This window comes from Toxorhynchites rutilus, chromosome 3 (genome assembly GCF_029784135.1).
Source record: "Toxorhynchites rutilus septentrionalis strain SRP chromosome 3, ASM2978413v1, whole genome shotgun sequence".
NCBI lineage: Eukaryota > Metazoa > Arthropoda > Insecta > Diptera > Culicidae > Toxorhynchites > Toxorhynchites rutilus.
The window spans coordinates 181,386,468-181,407,678 of NC_073746.1; the positions used below are offsets into that span (position 1 = coordinate 181,386,468).

Here is a 21,211-nt window from a genome sequence, read left to right on the forward strand (position 1 = left end):
TGTTGTATATTTCTCAAAAAATAGATTTAAATAGACAATAACCTCCTTGGAGACTTTAACTAGAATATTCTAACTCTATTAAGTGAAAGTTCTTATGAGGCGTTTTTTTTCGTTTTTGCGTTATGATTTTTCAAAGCTAAGTGATGGTTCGAAAAATCAGCGATAGAGAACAAATCTACCACTTTTCACGAAAATCTGAGAACCACTATATCTGTTCGGCATGTTTTACTCGTAACTGTTTTGTGTGTGAATTTACGCGTTTAACATGTTGTTGACATTTTTCTAAATAGATAAAAGTTTGCAGAACATGTCAATCGCGATAATTTACACATACAAATATTACGAGATAAACATTGGTACCGTAATCAGGGAGTAAATTGATCACCGGGGTGAAATTGATCAAACATACTAATGAAAACAAACTGAAATTTTTGAAGGTATTATTGAATTAAATTTAATTTTTTTATATGAGACGTTCAATAATCATATGTGAATTCCATTTGTCAGTGATTTGATGGTCATCAAACTGCATAAAAAAATTATATTTTTACTGAACAGCACTTTCGTTTCCATTTTTAAACACGGTAAAGCGGACATTCAACAAATCAAAATGTTAATAATAGACGCTAAACACATTTATTCACACTCAGCTTTTTTTATTATTATAAATAGTGATCAGATAGTTACAATTACTATAAAAAAGGGAGAAAATTCTATTTTACAAAAAAGCCCATGAAACATAACGTTCGTCGCCCAACGCAACATTTGTGAGTTCTTTGCGGGGCCCAACTAAATTATTAAATATAATAAATTATTGAATGAAGATCAAACTTAGTTTTTAGACAACTTTTACATGATCTAACAATGTTTTTTTTTTAATTTAAAGACGAATTGACAATAATAACACATGCCAAAGTTATATGGGTTTCGTAAAAAACCACAGTAAAAACCATCCGCACAATAAATTAATAAAAAGCATATTATAACCATTATAATAATATGGTAATGATTTATTATTTCCATACATATTCTATAGTTACATTGAGGTGCCTACTCTATCAAATTCCTGTTGAAGATCCTACTTAATTTGAACGAGGAAAGTGTCACCCATATCTGGGCGACGAGGCGACGAACGTGTTAAACAGAAACTAATGTTGCTGCTCAATTTTATCGGAAACAGCTGATCCGAATTGGACATGACATGTTTCATTTGAAATCCCTTTTTCTTCAATTTGGGAACCCTTTTATGTTTTATCGGAATCGGTCCACGGGTTCCGGAGATATGGCGGAACAAGTTCGAGGGCCATAAATTCTATAACCCAAAACAACACAAAGGTCGTCTCGAACATTTGGAATATCAAACTTCAGGTTTCCAAAGGAAGTGACTACTTTATGACCAGAGCCAAATTTTATCTTGCGACATATCGAACTTCGTGGTTTGTCAGCACTAGCTCAATGGTGACGGTTTCAAGGGTTTTTTGCCACATTACATAACCCGAACGACCTCCGGATGACCTACAGCTCAAACTTCGGATTGTGATATGAGAAAGGCAAGACTACACCTTTAGGTGTATTAAATTAATGTCTTCTTCTTCTTGAATGGCGTTAACGTTCCCTGTGGAACTTTTGCCGTCTCAACGTATACATTAACTAGCGTCATTTAATAATACTTAGTTGATATTTCTTAAGCTAAATAACACGCCTTGAATGTGTTCCGAGGGGTAAAGGGTGTGTCACATCAAATTGCATCACGGAAAAAACGCTGTAGAAATTTAATTTTTAGGAATTATATCTTCAGCTTTCGCTTATAATCAGATAAGAGTGTAGATCACGTTGGCCATGCTTCACTGTAAATTTTTCGTAAATTTGGAAAAATGTCGTCGAACGAAAAAGAGCGTCGTGAATTAATCCTGTGCACTCATTTCGAGGATCCGGAGTGAAGGTGAAGAACGGCAAAAATGGATGCTCCGTCAGTGAAAAAGATCACAAGCGCGTAGATAAGCAGTTTAGACGTGATCCGAGAAGTTCGGTGGGGAAGACGCGAGCCCGGAAGCTGTACACCGAAATGCTGACGAAGCCGCATTGCCTGGTAATGGACGACGAAACCTACGTCAAAGCGGACTTTCATCAGCTACCGGGCCTGTTGTTCTTCTCCACAGAGGACAAATTCAGCGTTCCGGAGGAGATTCGCAAGCAGAAACTATCCAAGTTTGCCAAAAAGTACATGGTGTGGCAAGCGATCTGCTCTTGCGGAAAGCGGAGCGTCCCCTTCGTGATGACTGGCACGGTAAACGGGCAGGTTTACCTTAAGGAGTGCCTACAGAAGCGCTTACTACCACTATTGAAGCAGCACGAGGGCCCGACCATCTTCTGGCCGGATCTCGCTTCGTGCCACTATTCATAGGACGTGTTGGAGTTGTACGAAGCCAACGGGGTCACCTTCGTGCCAAAGGAAATGAACCCGCCCAACGCGCCGGAGCTTCGCCCAATAGGGCCTGCTTCATCCCTCCGGAAGAACCCAAAAGTTGTCAAATCGGAGGCGAACTTCAAGAGAAAATGGATTTCTGTTCATAAAAAATTACAACCTGACGTTGTACAGAACCTTATGGACGGGGTAAAGAGGAAGGTGCGAGCATACGGGCTTGGGCTCGAAGTATGAATAAAAAGAAAATGCCAAAAGATGTTTAATAGTTTTTATTTTACTGTCTAAAATTTTCAAAAGGATCGGTCTACTGGGCGAATTTCTACAGCGTTTTTTCCGTGATGCAATTTGATGTGACACACCCTTTATGCTCTAGAATACGCGTGACCACAGAGCAAGTCGAAGGAAAATTTTCTGACGAAAAATCCTCCGGCCAGAACGGGAATCGAACCCAAACACCTGGCATGATAATGTGAGACGCTAACCACCCGTCCACGGGTGCAGCATTAAATTAATGTGGTATCCCTTGAATTATCATAGGTCATATCATCATTTCGACAAAGCTTTCCATAAAGTTTTGGGATCTTGGTAACAGTACTGGTTTTAAATTAATAGGGTATAGATTAAACAAAATATTCCGGAAATATTTACATTTTTCTAAAAATCGTGATCAATTTTACGGTACTTTCAATGAAAACATGAAAAAGTTTTTGTTAGGAAAAAACTGGGTGAATCGTTGGCAATTGTATGGGTTATTAATATAATTTTTTTTCAGAATTTTTAAATAACATGTTTTTAGAAAAAAAAATTAAATAATTTTGTTTCTATGTTTTTTTTTAATTGGTCTGATATTTTTTGATGAAAACTCAAATAATTTCCAACACTCCAACACTTCCAACATTCTCCATTCCATTAAAACCTACAAAATTTTGATTAAAGAATGAAATGTAGGAAGTTTGTTTTTGATGAAAATATATCAAACGAATTAAAAATAAAATTATTGAAAAATTTTAAATTCATTCTTCTGAAAAATATGTTTTTCAATTTAAAAAAAAAATAAAAAAATAACAATTACAAACAATAACAATAACAATAACAATTACCAAAAATAAAATAAACAATGTACCAACAAGTCTTCCATTCTAGTATTGGGCGATTTTTATAAAAAAATCGATCTTGACGAATTTATTTTCTAAATCCTACGATTCACTGATTAAATCGGTACAAAAGAATCGATCTTTAAAAAATCGAAAGCATTTTTTCCAACTCACCTACTTGTTTTATATGACGATTCATTTCTTTAAACATAAGAATGGAATAAAAATTTCATGGTTTTATTCAAAAATCAAAAGCAAGTTTGTCTTGCTTTTCAACATAAAGGCCACAAAAAAAGTTAGATCTTCGAAAAAAAAAAGTGTTTTCCAGAGCATTCATCTTGCACCACCATGGTATCACAAATTGAATAAATTAATTGAAAAAGCCTCTTTAGACCCCTCTTAGTAGCTGTCGCTAGTTCTGATCCTGGCAGAATTTGTACGGAATCAAATGGAAGAATGATCAACTATCTTTGTTAGCTAGTCATATGAAGGGCTTCAAAGCGGTAAACGTTGTCTTTGTCGGGCGATCTTTGGTGAAATCACGCAAATAAATCGAATAGCTCCTTATGATTTTTTAAGCTCCGTTTTTAAGCTGCATTCCTCACTTCGGGACAATAATATTCGGCTACTCGTTCAGTCTGATCGAATGGTTTTTAGTGTTAAGATGTACAATTTACAATAATGTGTATTTGAAGAGCTGTGCATGTAGAATTTTGTTCACCGTTTAAAACGCATTATCTAAAAAAGGGGTGGTCACATTAAAAATGTCCAAAAATAAGCTTTGTTTTCGTTTTTTTAAAATAAAAATCGGTTCACTTTTGTAGAAGTTATTTTAATTTGTTGCGTGAGCATTTAATCTGAAAGACCCTGTATGATTTTATACAATAAAAAATGTAATCTAATCCAACTTAACCAAGGTCATTGACTTCGTCAATTATTTATAGAAACGACAAATACACCATCGATATTATGTTCAACAATAGATTCTCCCATGTCTGAGCATCATTTGTTCGCATTTTACATATGCTTCAATCAACCGACAATAAGAGTTGCGGCTCGCTTTTTTCCCTTTTTTCATCCCAAATAACTGTCACCATCCAAAAAAAAAAAACGCCGGCGATAACTCAACCGAACGTACTTTACTTCGCCCCAACCTCCTTCACAAGTTTCACAAGGAATTATTCATCCGTAATGGCTCGTTATCGCTCCTCCCGACCGACCGACCTTCCGATCAACATCTTTCGAGAATGCTCACAAAGAAAGGGGAAAGTCGTCTTCTTCTGTGTGTGGTTGAATCTCCCCCCAACGGCTTCAGCTTCCTGCCAGCGACCCTATTGGGAATATGTATAGTTCACAGCTAGCGGAGTAATACGGAGAGATGATGATTTTGAGGGTAGCAACCACCCCGATCCCGAAGACGACACGGAGAGGTTGATGGTTCGGGCGACCATCCAATTCTAGGGAGGAATGCCCTTCGTTCTGAAGAAAAATCAATAAGCCCAGTTCTCAGGCAAATAAATCGATTAGATCCCGGTCCCAAAACAAACACGCCTTTCCACTTTGTGGTCGAGCGCAGTTGGAGAATATTTATTTGTTTTTTTTCTTGCCAACGAACTTCTTACTCTATAGATAGAAAAGTGTACAAGTTATTATGTAGTAAAATATAGTAATGCAAGCTTATTATAAGTTACAGTTCATCATTTATGACACTTTTTACCAAGAATTAGTTAATTGGAATTATTGAAATCTAATTTTATCGGATTCTAGCCATGGTTGCATATTTATAGAAGATAAACCAAACCAAAAAGATTTTACGCATTATTATAAAAATTGTTATTGTTATTGCACAGGAGTTTTGGGAGGGTCTTTGGGCATTTCTCGGGAAAACAATCCAACGCCTTCCATTCCATAATGTCAAAATCTAGGCAAACCAGAACGGGGCTGTCGTGTTTTGTTGGTGGCGATGCACATATTTCTTTTCCAGCCGCTGGTACGGACCTGGTATTTTTGGGGAACTTGAGTTTCATGGATGGATTGAAGATGTCTACCACCCTACTACCGCAATTCTACATTTGATTTTATGGTTTCTCTGATTTGCAGTCTAAATTGAAAACAAATCCCTAATGAACATTTTAAAACGAGATGAAGCTTGTTCGCTTCAGCTTTGAATTATCTTCTTTTGTCATAGGACTATGTCTTTGATTTCTATATATTATATTTCTATATTTCTACATTTCTATATTTCTATAATTCCGGATTTTTAGCGTTACGTAATTTGTGCACGACGCCTAATAGGCATTCGTCAGTTGGCAGAATCAATGGAGGGATGATCTCGGAAGATGGCTTCACTCTATTATCCCCAAAGTTCATTCGATTTGAGCTCATTCATGTCTTTGTCGGTCTTGCTACTATCAATTTATGTAATTGTGGTCCAGGATATCATAATATCGAGCATGTTGTTCGGTTATGTATAAAATCAAATAAATGATTTTAACTGGCTGCTGATTTAGAAGTTAGAATTTAGAAAAGTTCTCGCATAAAAGATTACGATAGCTTGAGTAGTCGCGATTTCAATATTATGTTCCCCTTGTATGTCTTCCTAAGAAGCCCGCTTCACTTCCTCGAATGCACATTCCCATTCTCCTTTACCTTTCCTACACATCAGCAGAACTTAACACCCAAATGAGATCAGTTCACTACTGGCTATAAAGTTATTACAACCCTCTACAAACAATGTACCGAACAACGTGGCAACGAAGGAGAAAATGCTATTTTTATCTATAATATATTTCTGTAGTCATAGATTTATTTGACTTAGGCTTATATTTATACAAATTCTAACTTTTTTAGGCTAGTGTTTAAAAATGATAAATGACTCCTTGTCTTCTTTTGCATAATTGAATAAACAGAAGAAAAGGGTAGAAATTTTTAATGGTATATTTGTGTACATTTTTGAACAGAATGTGGTTCCGGCTTCTATCACGTTATCTCATCTAACCCATTTAATAGATATAAATTCATATAAGAAGCAGTTTTTTAGGGCTTCCATTTGATGTATCAAAGGAAAAAAATACAAATTTTGAACAATGAAAAAAGTCAATTCAAATGCCATTACTACACACAATCACAGTCCTATGTCAAAATCCCGCCCGTGTCTCTAGGTTCAGACCCATCAACTTTTTTAACTACAAATTCTTTTTTTCGCAATTATTGCAAAACAAACAAAACATTTCTGCAGAGCTTAAGTAATTAACCTCCTAAAGCAACTTCCTTAACCCTCTACAGCCCAAGCACCGCCTTTAGACGGGCTTCGCGAATTCTTTTTTCAAGTTATTCAGACATTATTTTCAATGTTTACCCCACTAGACCGTCTTTAGAATATTTTCATCAACCACACATACACATTGGTTTTATGTTGACAGCTTTCTGCTAGGAGTATTTTATGTTGAAAGCTGGATATTCGAGATAAAAGTGGAATAGATTTTTTTAGATAAATAAAAAACTTGGGTATTAGAGGGTTAACTTATCCCTTTGCGGTCGTATTAAGCTTGAACATTTTATTTTGACTTGAAGAAGCAGCGATGTATAACTTTATGATATTATATGCAATATTTGTATAACTTGTGAGAGTACAGAGTACCGAAATTATTCGATGTGTGACCCATCGAAGTGTTTGCATTTGGTCAAGGCCAAAAGGCTAATGAAGGAAGGGATGTGATATCTGCTATTTGCTACCTGTCCAATTATTTTTTAGCTTTCAGTATATCTGTATTATTATTATGTGCAATCACAATGAAACCGTTCAAGTTAAGTTTTTACGTATGGTTTTAATAATATGTTTACTACAAGAGCTCATTTATTACAACATTTTTCTTAACTTGCTATTGATCAACAGATCGAAAAATCTGGGATATAAAACGGAAAGAAATTTGTGTCGTTATCGGAAACTGCTGTGCTCTCCCGACTGATGATTCGACATGTACTACTTTATATGGAACAATAGGAATCAGTTCTAGTGATTATAAATAAAACTCTGTTATGAATTAACTACGAAGCTGGTAAAGCGATTTGCGGATCTTGAGTTAGACGAATTAGTAACCCAGTCATAACTGCTAGATCCTCACTTGGAGCAGCAAGGTTTTGGGGATAACAGAAAGTACAACAATGCACGCTAGGACGCTAATAATTAGATCCATAGAATACACATCTGCGAAACCACCACAAATTGCTGATACTAAAGCGCGGTCATCTGTATGGAAGGAGTTTGATGTGACAATCTTCAAGCCTCACATGATCCTGAAGCTGCTGTAATAGCTAAGGTAGATAAATATTCAGCGGAGCGACCCTTTGCTTTGTTGGAAAGAAAGGAAATCTATCTATCCGCGGCTCTACGAAATTGTTTTGAAAATACTATGTATTCCGGCGACTTCAGTACCATGCGAGCGATTTTTTTTTCGAAAGCAGGGCAAGTTTGCAGTGAAAGACGTAGTAGACTTTTGTCAGATAACATTGAAAAGATAATGTTTATAAATCAAAATATGTAGAGAAGGTTATTGTGATGGAAATTGACTTCTTTAGCCGGCTCATTCCATTGGTGCTCGGTTCTGAGCTACTCACTGAAATGAACCGTTTTGCTCATCTCTAATATACAGTATTATTACCTCTAGACCACAATGTTCATTAGAAACTTTAGTGTGGTTTCTACGTTGCTCATCTTACGGTTGTTTTTCCTTCAATACTCGACTGAAACGCATATGTTGTGTTCGGTAGCGAGCGACTGTCGAAATGTCCGACCCATTTTGACGTTTGAGTAACTGTTCGCACGCATTCAAAACGCCCATTCGACGTCACTAGGCTTCAATTTAAAGAAATCAAAGCTGGAATGATGAACATTGCATCTAAAGTGGAAAGCCTGAGATTTGGGATTTCTGAAATCCCTGAAAATATAAAATCTTAAATCTGATTCTGACGCAAAATTCAGAAATAAGTGTAATGAACCAGGAATTGAGTATTCAGAGTATGAATTTTGGATTTTGTATGGATATATTTCTCGAATAATTGAAAATTGTGAAATCTAGTTGCGTCTTTCAATATAGGTGCCTAATCAGAAAACAGGTCACGTTTGTTTGAAATTACGTAAACATTATTAACTATTTTTGCTGCGAGCGAATTTTGATGATTTGCATCGTCACCGGTGTATAAATGGTTTCAATTGGTAAAAATTGAAAGCATTTCCATTTTATCATACGGTTGTTCTACTCATTTTTGTGCTTACCTATCCGTATCGTCAATAACGAGCTACTTATAGTAAGTAAATCGAGTAAATTGGTCACTTGAAATGCAAATGCGGAGACCAAACACTACAACATATGAACGATAGCGACTTATTCAAACGGCTACGGCGTAACAGTTTTTCTATTACACAGTTTTAGTCGACATCGGATTGCGGTGTGATTTTGTTCGTAACCTCAAATCCAAAGATATAAAGCGATATTCATACTTTTTTCATACCATTCTATCTATTAATTTCAGAAACAAGACAATATCTAATCGGTATTTTATTTTACTACATTTTACTACCTGCTTTTGAAAACGGAATCAAGGTTAAGGTTAAGGTACGGATGAAGCTGAATTGCACAGAAATTCACAGCGTTTTATGAACGTTCGAATACCCAAAGCATTTCAAAATGAGCTGCATAATACTTTTTCTGTAGAGCCTCAGCAGAATCAAACTGCATATTCGTGTTACGCCTAAGACATGTATTTGTTAACAGGAAGAGCTATCCGTAACCTTCTTCGACGCGACGAGTTCGAGGTGGTCGAGGAATTGGTCAACCTTGGCTCGTTAAAAACAACTGACAACAACAGCCGATCAACGATTCTTGCGATGAGTTGCGAAGGAATATTGAAAAACTATTACTATTTTTATGGGCATATTTATTGGTATTCATATATCATTCGTTCATATATTTTATGGACATATTTCATATGAATACAAATATATATGTCAATAGAGAAGTAGTACAATTTTTAGAAAAATTAAGCAATGTTTGACTTCAGATATCGGTCAAAAAGCTTTCAACATCATTGTTATATCAGATCCACAAAGATTTGTGTTAGTGAATAACCTTCAATGAAACTGGTGAAACTTTTATTTCAATCTTTCGGTCAAATAGAATGTAAAAAATTGGGAGAATAAAATTAACTTACAGATTTCTGATCAAAACAATACACCATTTTACATGGCTCTGAAAGCTTTCACCCGAATCAGTGAATTAAAGTACGAATGGTTGCAACACCCATCGTAATCACCAGCTCTATCTCTCTCTCTCTGGCAATTGGCATCCCAAGATATTTATGCATGGGAAACGATTTTTCATCGCCTGAAAATGCAACAGCAACAGTTGAAGTGTATTTCGAGAGTCTTCCGGATTCCTATTCAGGATATAGAATCTATAAATTAAAAGATAAAGAGACGAATGATGAACTCATGCACATGTGCACATGTCACTGGAATCATCACTGGAACAAGTGTATCGCAGTCCAGATAGATTATATTGAATAATATGTATTTCGAACCATACAATCGTGATATTCTTATAGAACGACAAAAAATTATGAACAAATATCAATTCCAATATCAATTACAATATACAAGGGTGGGTGGAATCATATATAATGCATATTAAAACGCCATTTCTGTGTGAGATTGCTTATATTAAAGGGTGTGTCACATCAAATTGCATCACGGAAAAAACGTTGTAGAAATTTTATTTTTAGGAATTATATCTTCAGCTTTCGCTTATAATCAGATAAGAGTGTATAGATCACGTTGGCCATGCTTCACTGTCAATTTTTCGTAAATTTGGAAAAATGTCATCGAACGAAAAAGAGCGTCGTGAATTAATTCTGTGCACTCATTTCGAGAATCCGGATTTGTCACATCGGGACATCGGTAAGATGCTGGGAATCGTCCAATCCACGGTCAGCAGAGTACTAGAACGATACCTCGAGAACCTAACCATCGACCGGAAGGTGAAGAACGGCAAAAATGGATGCTCCGTCAGTGAAAAAGATCACAAGCGCGTAGTTAAGCAGTTTAGACGTGATCCGAGAAGTTCGGTCCGGGATGTCGCCAATAAGCTGAATTTGTCAAGTTCATTCGTCCAGCGGACCAAGCAGCGGGAGGGCCTGCGTACATACAAGGTTCAGAAGGCTCTTAACCGCGACGAAAGGCAAAACATGGTGGGGAAGACGCGAGCCCGGAAGCTGTACACCGAAATGCTGACGAAGCCGCATTGCCTGGTAATGGACGACGAAACCTACGACAAAGCGGACTTTCGTCAGCTGCCGGGCCTGTTGTTCTTCTCCGCAGAGGACAAATTCAGCGTTCCGGAGGAGACTCGCAAGCGTGTGGCAAGCGATCTGCTCTTGCGGAAAGCGGAGCGCCCCCTTCGTGATGACCGGCACGGTAAACGGGCAGGTTTACCTTAAGGAGTGCCTACAGAAGCGCTTACTACCACTATTGAAGCAGCACGAGGGCCCGACCATCTTCTGGCCGGATCTCGCTTCGTGCCACTATTCAAAGGACGTGTTGGAGTGGTACGAAGCCAACGGAGTCACCTTCGTGCCAAAGGAAATGAACCCGCCCAACGCGCCGGAGCTTCGCCCTATAGAGAAATATTGGGCGATTATGAAGCAGGCCCTCCGGAAGAACCCAAAAGTTGTCAAATCGGAGGCGGACTTCAAGAGAAAATGGATTTCTGTTCAAAAAACAGGGAGTGGGTTATATCTATGGTATAACCGCAATGGTGACGTAGGACTATCGTTGATTTAGTGTTGTTGAATCTGAATCCATTCTGAATGAATGAATAAATGAATATTTGGGGGACTTCGAAAACGAGAGCGTTACGTTGGAGGTACAAGGTTTTATGCATCCAATATTGGATACGAAAATATCCTACTGATGGGGAAGAATAATCTTCAAAAGCTTCCCTGCTAACTACACTTGATTGCAAAATCACAGAACCAAATGTATTTGGTCGCAGTGTTTTATGGTTAGAAAACATTACAATAAACTCTTTCGCTTGCATGTTATTTTCAATGCCAAGGGGAACTGGCAAATTATTTTGCAGCAGCGGTATCTTACCGAATTCTTCCCGAAGTCCACCACCAGTGGGTAATGCTAACTCGATAGCCACCTGTTAATTGCACTCGATTGAAAAATCACAAAACCAATTGTATTTGGTCGCAGTATTATATGGACAGAAAACGTTAAAATAAACTCTTTCGCTTGAATGTAATTTTCGATTCCAAGGGGAACTGGCAGATTATTTTGCAGCAACGATCACTTCTTTCCGGATTCTTCTCGATAACCAGCAAACGTAAAGAGTTGCGCGCGTGTATGTGTGTGTGTGGCGGTTGCTCCGATGTCTCAAGCGGAACCAATTTTCGATGCTGGTATTCTCTCGGTCGTCCTCTCTTCTTCTGATGGATTCTCTTCTGGCCTAAGGAGCACAAACAGGCTCTTGGTGACACCGTTCATCCGCGCTTTCATGATAAACGAAGAGCTTCACCACAACAGCGACAAGATGCTCCAATCGCTGTTCAATTATAACTGAGTGGGTTTACGAGCGGCGCTCGCTTATATACCGATTGGTGATTTCAATAGCCTGTTTTGAAAGCAATTTTAAGGCTATTGAAACAAGTTTTTGGATGAAAAAGTAACAAGTATATAACGCGTAGACATTTTATCTTTCGAATGAAGTGTGTATCATACCATTTCGTTCAGTTGTTTAAGAGCTATTTACGCCCTAAATCTCGGTGTCCGGCGTAACGCTTTCGTTTTCGAAACTTTGATTTTACACCCCGGTATAGAAATGAAAGACGTAGTCCTACGTCAAAAAACTACAACCTGACGTTGTACAGAACCTTATGGACGGGGTAAAGAGGAAGGTGCGAGCATACGGGCTTGGGCTCGAAGCATGAATAAAAAGAAAATGCCAAAAATTGTTTAATAGTTTTTATTTTACTGTCTAAAATTTTCAAAAGGATCGGTCTACTGGGCGAATTTCTACAGCGTTTTTTCCGTGATGCAATTTGATGTGACACACCCTTTATAATGGAACAATGCTATCTGTCAGAATTCATATTATTTTGACCGGAAATTTTGAGCGAACGTAAACTTTCAACGACCAGTATTTGATTGGAAAAAATAATAGATGTTTTACCATACTATACATCAGGGATGGCCAAACGGTAGTCCGCGGTCTACCGGCCGCCCGCGTAGGTGTTGCTGGTCTGTGATAGTGTCACCTCCAAACGCAATGGGTTAAATATCCCTCTACCTTTTGCCGCGATTATTTTATAAGGTGTTATGTTACGCCAACCTCAATAAAACAAATAAGTTGTACGAATAGATATATCTTCATGTATATTTTTCATTTTAATATTTTTCATCCTCTTATCCGACCATAATTTGTAATAATTTTTTTTTAATTGTCACTTGGAAGAATTTCAACAATTTTTTCTCCAGGCATATTATTCGTTAAATGACCAATTGAAAATAGTGGAAACATCCGGCATAAGGTTCCGAGAACCAGTAAAAACTAAATAGATTAAATGTGCAGATTTCTTTCAAGAAGTATAGTCATGAATAGAACAAGAGTAAGGAATGAGAAATTAAAAATTTCTAAAATTAAATATTGGACCCTATTGTGTAATTCTAGTTGAATAGAATTTTGCTTGTTAGCTCTATTTTGCTGTTATAGATTCAGTCGGGTGAAAGCTGTCGGGATAACTTGTCGGGCTGTTTAGTTTGCTCTTCCTGATAATTCGCTTTGGGAAACATTACGCAACATTTCAAAATATGCAATTCGAAACATGATGGGAGGAGTATGTTCCTACTAAAATATCAAGTTTTCTGCAAGGAATATTGAACAGATTATTTTTTTTTCTGTTAAGATCTAAGCGAAGTTAAATGTAAAAAGAAATGTAAGAAATGTACGGAATCAATGTAAAATGAAACCCGTAGTCCACTCAATCATTCAGAGAGTTTTGTCATTATAATGTCTAGGAGTAAAAGTCAATGATCATGTAATCGTTCATTTTATGTTTCATTAAGGTTTCACGTTATCCGTGTTTCGTGATTAATATTTGGATTTAATTGTTGTTTTGGAGCCTTTGTTTCCCAGATGGTTGATTCAGTCGGGTGATTTGTTCGCTGGATATTTCCGGTAATGAGAAAACCCTGTTGTGGTTTTCTGTGCCTTTTAGGGTGATTCTTGGTCGTTTGACGGTTTTCTCGGAGTACCCTACGGGTGTCTTCCAGAGGTCTTCGCTGACTGGAATTGGTACAGCTCGATCATTCCCCGATCCTTATAAAAGGATACAATTTAGGCTTGCCTGTCAGGCCTCTAGCTGGGCAATTAACGCGGCGATTGGTCCTCGAAAGAGGTGGCGCTTAAGCCAATCGCCTAAGAGAGGTCGGGTGGGAAAGCTAAGCTTTTAGCCTTCTTCGAGCTGGCCGTGGGTTCCGGGTTGTCTTTGGAAACCCGGTCCGCTTCAACCTTACACGCGATGCTCATGACACCTTTTGAGACAGTTTCAACAAAGTGGCAAGTGAACATGATAGTCAGTTTCCATTAGAAAAAATCCATTACTAACGAAATCGACTCTTATGCGAAAACATTTTCGGATCGATCGCGCAATCACGTTCCTTACGTTTAGTGGTCATCAAACTCTAAGCAGTACCTCAATTGGCAAGGTTTGATAGAGTTTATCTTTCAGTTTCTTGCAGTAGTGTTTACAGTGAAAAACGACGAACCAAAGCGTAATCGGTCGGTTGAAAAATTTGTAATAAAAGTAATAGTCTTAATGAATTAATGTTATGAGTTGATATTAACTTAATTTTGAAAAAAATTAGATTTATCTCGTGTTAATGGGATATATTTGATTTTTACTAATACCCAGTATCCTGCCGGATAGCAACAGGCCGGATACCGGAAAGTCACCGGATATCCCTTTCTTCTCTAGTTCTTATACTGCCGCTCTACGCATAGTTGTCCTATGTTACTTTTTGACAATTTTCACTTTTCTTCATAAAACGATGTTTTTATGCATACTCTTTCGGAAAAAAACACCAAAAAACTTATTGTTTGTTCCCAACTTTTCAAAAAAAACAACATCAAGCTCAACTGTCCCATGTTGATATTCTAGGCATAACTGTCCCACCATGTATACCGTAATCAAGCTTGATTGATTAAATTGAGGGGAACTCTTCACATTCCACTAAACAATAGTTTACTGCTTATAAAAAAAACCCAGTGTTTTGCCAAACTGAAATACTCAAAGCTTCTGGTAGACAAGTATGCTAGAAAATTTTGATTGCGTTTTTCTCAGTTGCTGATTTTGGAACCTGGGACAACTATGCGTAGAACGGCAGTATACCTCTCGGTAATTGAGGAATAATAATCATCTGGGGTGTATTTTTATGGAAAACAAAGGCTTGTGTTCATAAATGACAATTTTCTTAAAAAAATCAACGATATTTATTGATGAGACTTTACAGAAAATAAAGTATTACTTATTTATTTTAATACCTTTTTTTATTTTATAGAATAAATGATCAATGAATGTTTTTAAGTATGACCTATGATTTTCCTTTAATTAACCCTCCTATATTCGAGCATACGGTCTCACAGACCGAGAATCAATAATTTCGTTTTGAGGAGGCTGAATTAAATGACTATTGAAACTAAATGAAATTGAAAAAAAATATTCTCTAGAGTTTTTTTTCATTCAATTTTTACCTTTTTGTACTATAAATAAACACCAATAACGTGTAAAAATACACAATAGCAAAATTACAGAGACGCATAGTCTGTAACACCGTGCGCGAATATACGAGTTATGATTTTGCGCGCGAGTACAGGAGGGTTAAAACTTTGTTTTATCGTTCAGTACTATATTAATTTTTTAATGTTTTTTTTATGCAGTCAATGTTGGTAGACCGTAGCCTAACATTTGAACAATTAGTCGCCCCTAATGTCCAAAAGTTTGGCTACCCCTGCTATACATCGTGACGTGACTGCTAATACAAAATGGTTATTAATTTTCGGTTTTCTGTGAATGAAAACAGTAAGTTTGTACTGTATATTGATATTCCATACGTTGCCTTTAAAGTTTTGCTTTTTGTTTACAGACAATGGGTCGTGGTAAACATTGGAGTCCCGATGAAGAACGGTTGATTAAAAAACTGCGATATGAAGGTGAATCTTTTTTTAGGGAAATAGTAGAGACCTTCGGCTGCTCACAGGATATGGTTACAAATGCCCTGAAATACAAGAAGTAATCAAAAACACGAGGACGTAAATGGAAAACTAGTTCTAGGGATGACCGCCGAATACTGAAATTGGTGAAAAAAGATCTTTCCTTACATCTGCAGCCATCATAAAAGAAGTTGGACGAAGAAGACTATCAAGCATGGCGAGGGTTGCATTATGGTATGGGGATGCTTTTCATGGTATGGCGTTATGGATAAAGTCTATTATGGCACAGAATGAATACCTTGGAATCTTGAAATGATGTAATCCTACCTTATGCAGAGGAAGAAATGCCAATAGAATGGAGATTCCAAAAGCAGAACGATCCTAAACACAAAAAAAAGGTGAAACAGCGGTTCGTTGAAAAAGCAACTGACGTGTTGGACTGGCCAGCGCAGTCTCCGGGCCTCAACACAATAGAAAATCTCTGGAACGAGGTCAAGAGAAATATCGCGAATATTAAACACAAAAACCGGGACGAGTTGTGGAACGCGGTTCAAAAAGCTTGTTCTGCTATTCCAGTAGAAACATGCCAGAAGCTTATCGATTCTCCGTCAAGACATTGCGAAGCTGTATTGAAAAGTAATGGATTTCCGACTAAATACTGAAAGTTCACTCAATATAACATACACTCTGTCTAACTTCTGATTCTATTTCCTTGCAACACAAACAGATACAATTTCAACAAGATACATTCATACATTGATGAATGCTTAGAATAAAGTATATTTAACGTTGATTTCGTTCAAAAGAGTTGTTCGTTTATTTTTTTTTATCCCATTTATTTATTTATTTATTAGGCTCATTAGAATTTTAGCTGTGACAGAGCCGGGTTTTAATCGTTTACATGTGCATATGTTTATGTTTCTACTAATTGTAAATTACCAGTAGTTTTTTTTTTTTTTTACAAATCGTTTATTTTTACAGGCTCAGTTACATTAGTTTAAAGGAGCCGAATTCTTAAATGTATTTTTTAAAACTATACATATACAATTTTCCTAACACTATGGTTAGTAAGGTGGAAAACCGATTACTCGCGGTTTACTCGAGTTTAGAAGGGTGACATATTCTTTCAGGAAGGGGATGGGATATAAGGGAATTGTTACAATGTTGATGATCACACTCAATTCTTAAATCTATTCGTATATCTATTGTATATTTACATTTCAACTTATTTTATTGTTTATACCAAGGGGGGCAATCGCTCGCAATGGATGAAAAGACATAGGGACAATCACACACGAAGATCGATAGTTTTAAGGAAAACATTAATTACCAGTAGTTAGTAGTAGCCATTTAGGCGTTAAGTTTTCTGTTCCATTACATTATGGTAAATTACACAGTAGTAGCCATTTAGGCGTAAGAGTATTCTTTCTGTTCTTCCATTGTTCAGCAGACCAGACAGCGGAGACAGTTGATATTGATCATTGTTGGATTATTTATAGAACAGCAGCCCGATGTTTCTTGCAGAGCAGAGCAGTTGTATGGATGAATCGATCTTTGTACCACCATGGATTGATCTCCATCGCTGATGATGGTTGCATGGACGTAGTTATTCTATAATAACACAAAGATGGTCAATTGAGGGCCCTGAGTTTGAACTCACGATCGATCGCTTGGTAAGCGAACGCGTAACCAAGTGGATACGAAGACCCCCTGTTCGTTTATTTATTGTGCCTAAATATGATAATTTCAGCTGTCCAGTTTCTATAAGACCACTTCAAAATTCATAAGTATTATCAATGAAAAATTCGAAACGATCAGCTGATTTACATGTAAATAATTAGCTAATTCTGTTGAACTGTTTTCTGGATATTTTTCCATTTTCCGGAAATTGCGACCTTGAGCTCTTTAATCGTGGTGTTAACTTAAGTTTTTGGTCCATGATCCATTGCTTAGTTTCCTCGCTGATATGAATATGATATGATATGTGAATTTTTCATGACGATATCCACGCGAAAACGGTAGGAGAGAGGATTCCAGAACATATATGTAATCCTTGAATGATGCGAAAGCTATCTTGCACAGAATCCCGCCCAAACCATGCACGAGCTTCCACCAAAATTCCTGGTTGAAAAATACTGTTCCTTCTTCCGTAAATCACGCCAGTACCCGTTGAAACCATCAGAACCATCCTAATTGAATTTGTCTTCGTCAGTGAAGATAACCTATACATTGAAGAACTTTTCGTTATGGTATATAGCAAAATGTATTCTGTTGGTAACTTTCTTTTCACAACATACCATGTCCCACTGTCGGTTCATGTGAGCTTCGGCAAAACTCAGACGTCTTCTGATTGAGATGGCGTAAAATGAGGAGCTTTAACTTAATATTGCTTCATTTGCATAAGCGATTTTGAGATATTCGAAGCTGTTCTAGCTATTTCCCGCTTATTCCGATCAGAGAGCTTCGATTTACGTGGAGCTCTCTCCTTCTTACCGTATCCTTGAGGATTCGTCAAATAATTGAGCAATACTTGATGGGATCGTCCAATCCGACGAGAAATTTCTCTGATACCAACATTTTCTTGGTGGAATGCATCGATTTGTCTTTCTTTTCTCTCCGTATGCTTTTTTCCCTTTGGCATTGTGGGAGATAGTATTGGTAATATAAATACAGAACGTAGATGTTATAAAATTCATTCGATTTGACAACAAAATAAAAATAATTAATCACAAGTGCTTCATCTGTTCAGAAGCTTTGAATAATATACCGATATGCTCTGTGAGATTATAGCAATCTGGAACTCTCTGTTATAGCGAATATGAGTTTGATGGTGTAAAATGCTGCCAAATGGAGAGGAGATGTTAATGATATTGCGAATCGGGAGTGTCAAAAGAACGCACTCTCCTCTCTTTTGTATGACATACATGAAAGACACAGTGTTACCACATATACAGATTTTTCTGTAATGATACAGATTTTCAGCATGTTTTTTGATCAAAAATATACAGATACAGATTACAGATTATTGGATATCCATGCATATTTTATACAGATTTTGTAACAATAATGTGCACCCATGGCCGAGTGGTTAGCGTCTCACATTATCATGCCGGGTGTTCGGGTTCGATTCCCGTTCTGGCCGGGGGATTTTTCGTCAAAGAAATTTCCTTCGACTTGCACTGTGGTCACGCGTATTCAAGAGCTTGCCCCTCGGAATACATTCAAGGCGTGTTATTTGGCTTAAGAAATCTCAACTAAGTATTAATAAATGACGCTAGTTAATGCATACGTTGAGACGGCAAAAGTTCCACAGGGAACGTTAACGTCATTCAAGAAGAAGAACAATAATGATTTTTAAATATTTGATCATTTTACGCAACAATCAACAAACTATCAGACAATTCGAACAGTACTTAACTGAACTATTTTTGCTACTGTCAAATGTGTCAAATATAGTAGTGATGGAAATCATATTTTTTTAAAATTATAATGCGAACAAAACAAAAGTTTGAAAACGTCTCGCTGCAGAAACTGTGAACGCAACTATCAAATCGAACTTATTTGTAAAAATCCAAGGGGGAAGTGCCTCAGTACAGTTGTCAAACAACATCACGGCTAAATTGTGAAAGACAATGTGTGAACATCACGAGGAAAGTGAGCATTTAATGAATGTTCCTGTTTCTGTCGGTTTTCCCTAAAAATACATTTTTATATGTTTTTTTTTATTTTTTATTTGGGATAATTATCTATGTAACTTAAACTCTCAATCTGAGGTATCACACTTTTTTTTTTATCAAATTAGACCTCTTTGCGAGAAAGAATTGCACTGCAAACTTTTGCATAGGCCTCAAAATTGAAAAACAGTCTCATTCAGAAAACTACTGGCAAGCTATACAATTGATCACGAGCTTAAAAATATGGATAAGCAGACTATATCAAGCAAAATCAGCAATACAGATTTTCTATTTTCTGTACAAATAAAAAAGATGTTTAGCTCGGAAATACAGATTTCAATGTGGCAACACTGGAAAGACACCGAAAAACGCGAGAGGTATACAAAGACTTTACGATCTCTCGAGAAGGTGAAATTGAATTTGGACGTCAGTATCTGGATTATTGTTGTGGCGAGCGGTTGATTTAAAACGACGCGGAATGGCTACGACAGCCATTTTCCAGATTTATTGATCAAAACAACTAAAACAACGGTAAAATGTAGCTGGTCTTCTAGAAACTTGACACTTGAAAAATACAAAACCTTTGGTTTACGCTCAGCGCATGTACACACACATTTGAAAATCATGCAGTGTACGGTAGTCACCAATACCAATACACTAATATAAGTTGAAGCATTGTTTGTTTTCCTTGGCACGAAGCAGCCAGATCATCACCTGGTCTTATGGAAGTTGGACAGAGTGTATTTAATATTCATTTGAAACATCATATCATATTATTTTAGATTTAGTTGACGCAAACTATTCGTTTGCCTCAACTATTAGTAGCGTAGTAATCGTCCGAATAATTGAATTGCATTACTTTCATTTGCTGTGAAAGGATTGATAATCGGTCAAGCGCTTCAATTCTTTTTCATTCAAAGTTGTTATAAATGATGCACTTTTCATCATCCGTCACGATTCGCATTAAACTGTGTTTTCGTTGCGTTTAGAAAATGAGTCACAGAAGAAGATGCGATCAACGAATTTCTGGACAGATTTTGTGGAATCTATACAACGTAGCTATTCGCGAATTTTAGACAACTGTCTTGTATCGTGCATTATGCTTGATCATCTTCTCGATTTTATCATCATCGAACATTGAACATCGGCACGAACCATTTCAGACAAACCAATAGCGGAGATAATCTAAGATGCCTTCAATTGTATCAAAACCAAAATGTGCGCTCGAGCATTCAGCACTGATTCTCGGTAGGTTAACACCACATGAACCGCAAAAACGTAACACTTGTATTTCATTAACCTCCGATGGCTCGGATTGGCATATGATCGATGCCGAGCTGGCCGCAACCCACGCTGAACCCCACAATCACACTCCCAAGTTGCTTTTCCGCTTTCTGAAACGTCACACAATTTATCCCTTTCAGCAGCTATAATGCCACATGATAAATCCTTCCATTTATAGCATCATTGTGCTCTTGCTTCCTTGAGAAATAGAGGAGCTTTGCGCATTGCTTCTGTTGCTGCTGCTGCTGCTACTGTATAAAGAATTAGGCTATACTCACCCTTGCCGAAACCGTGGATATCGATGCGAAAGTTATCTGCTCCCTTCTGACCGTCTACGAGCTGGCCGAGACCACCGATGAGGCGATCACCTTCCTCCTCGCCGTCGAAGGTTCGATCCGAGAGGTCAACCTCCAACCCCCGAATCACGCCCTTGGGGATGCTGTAGGAAACTAATCCTTCTGTAAC

At 37.2% G+C, this 21,211-nt stretch overlaps 1 protein-coding gene across 4 annotated transcripts in view; it reads right to left on the bottom strand.

Moving 5' to 3' along the window:
• The window catches only part of LOC129775535 (discoidin domain-containing receptor 2), a 631,586-nt gene that overhangs the window by 174,348 nt on the left and 436,027 nt on the right, over positions 1-21,211 (bottom strand). For all 4 annotated transcript variants that reach the window (XM_055780375.1, XM_055780374.1, XM_055780376.1 and 1 more), the window contains one exon: positions 21,025-21,204. In XM_055780375.1, the coding sequence (XP_055636350.1) occupies positions 21,025-21,204 (180 nt within the window). The remainder of the gene's footprint in view (positions 1-21,024; positions 21,205-21,211) is intronic.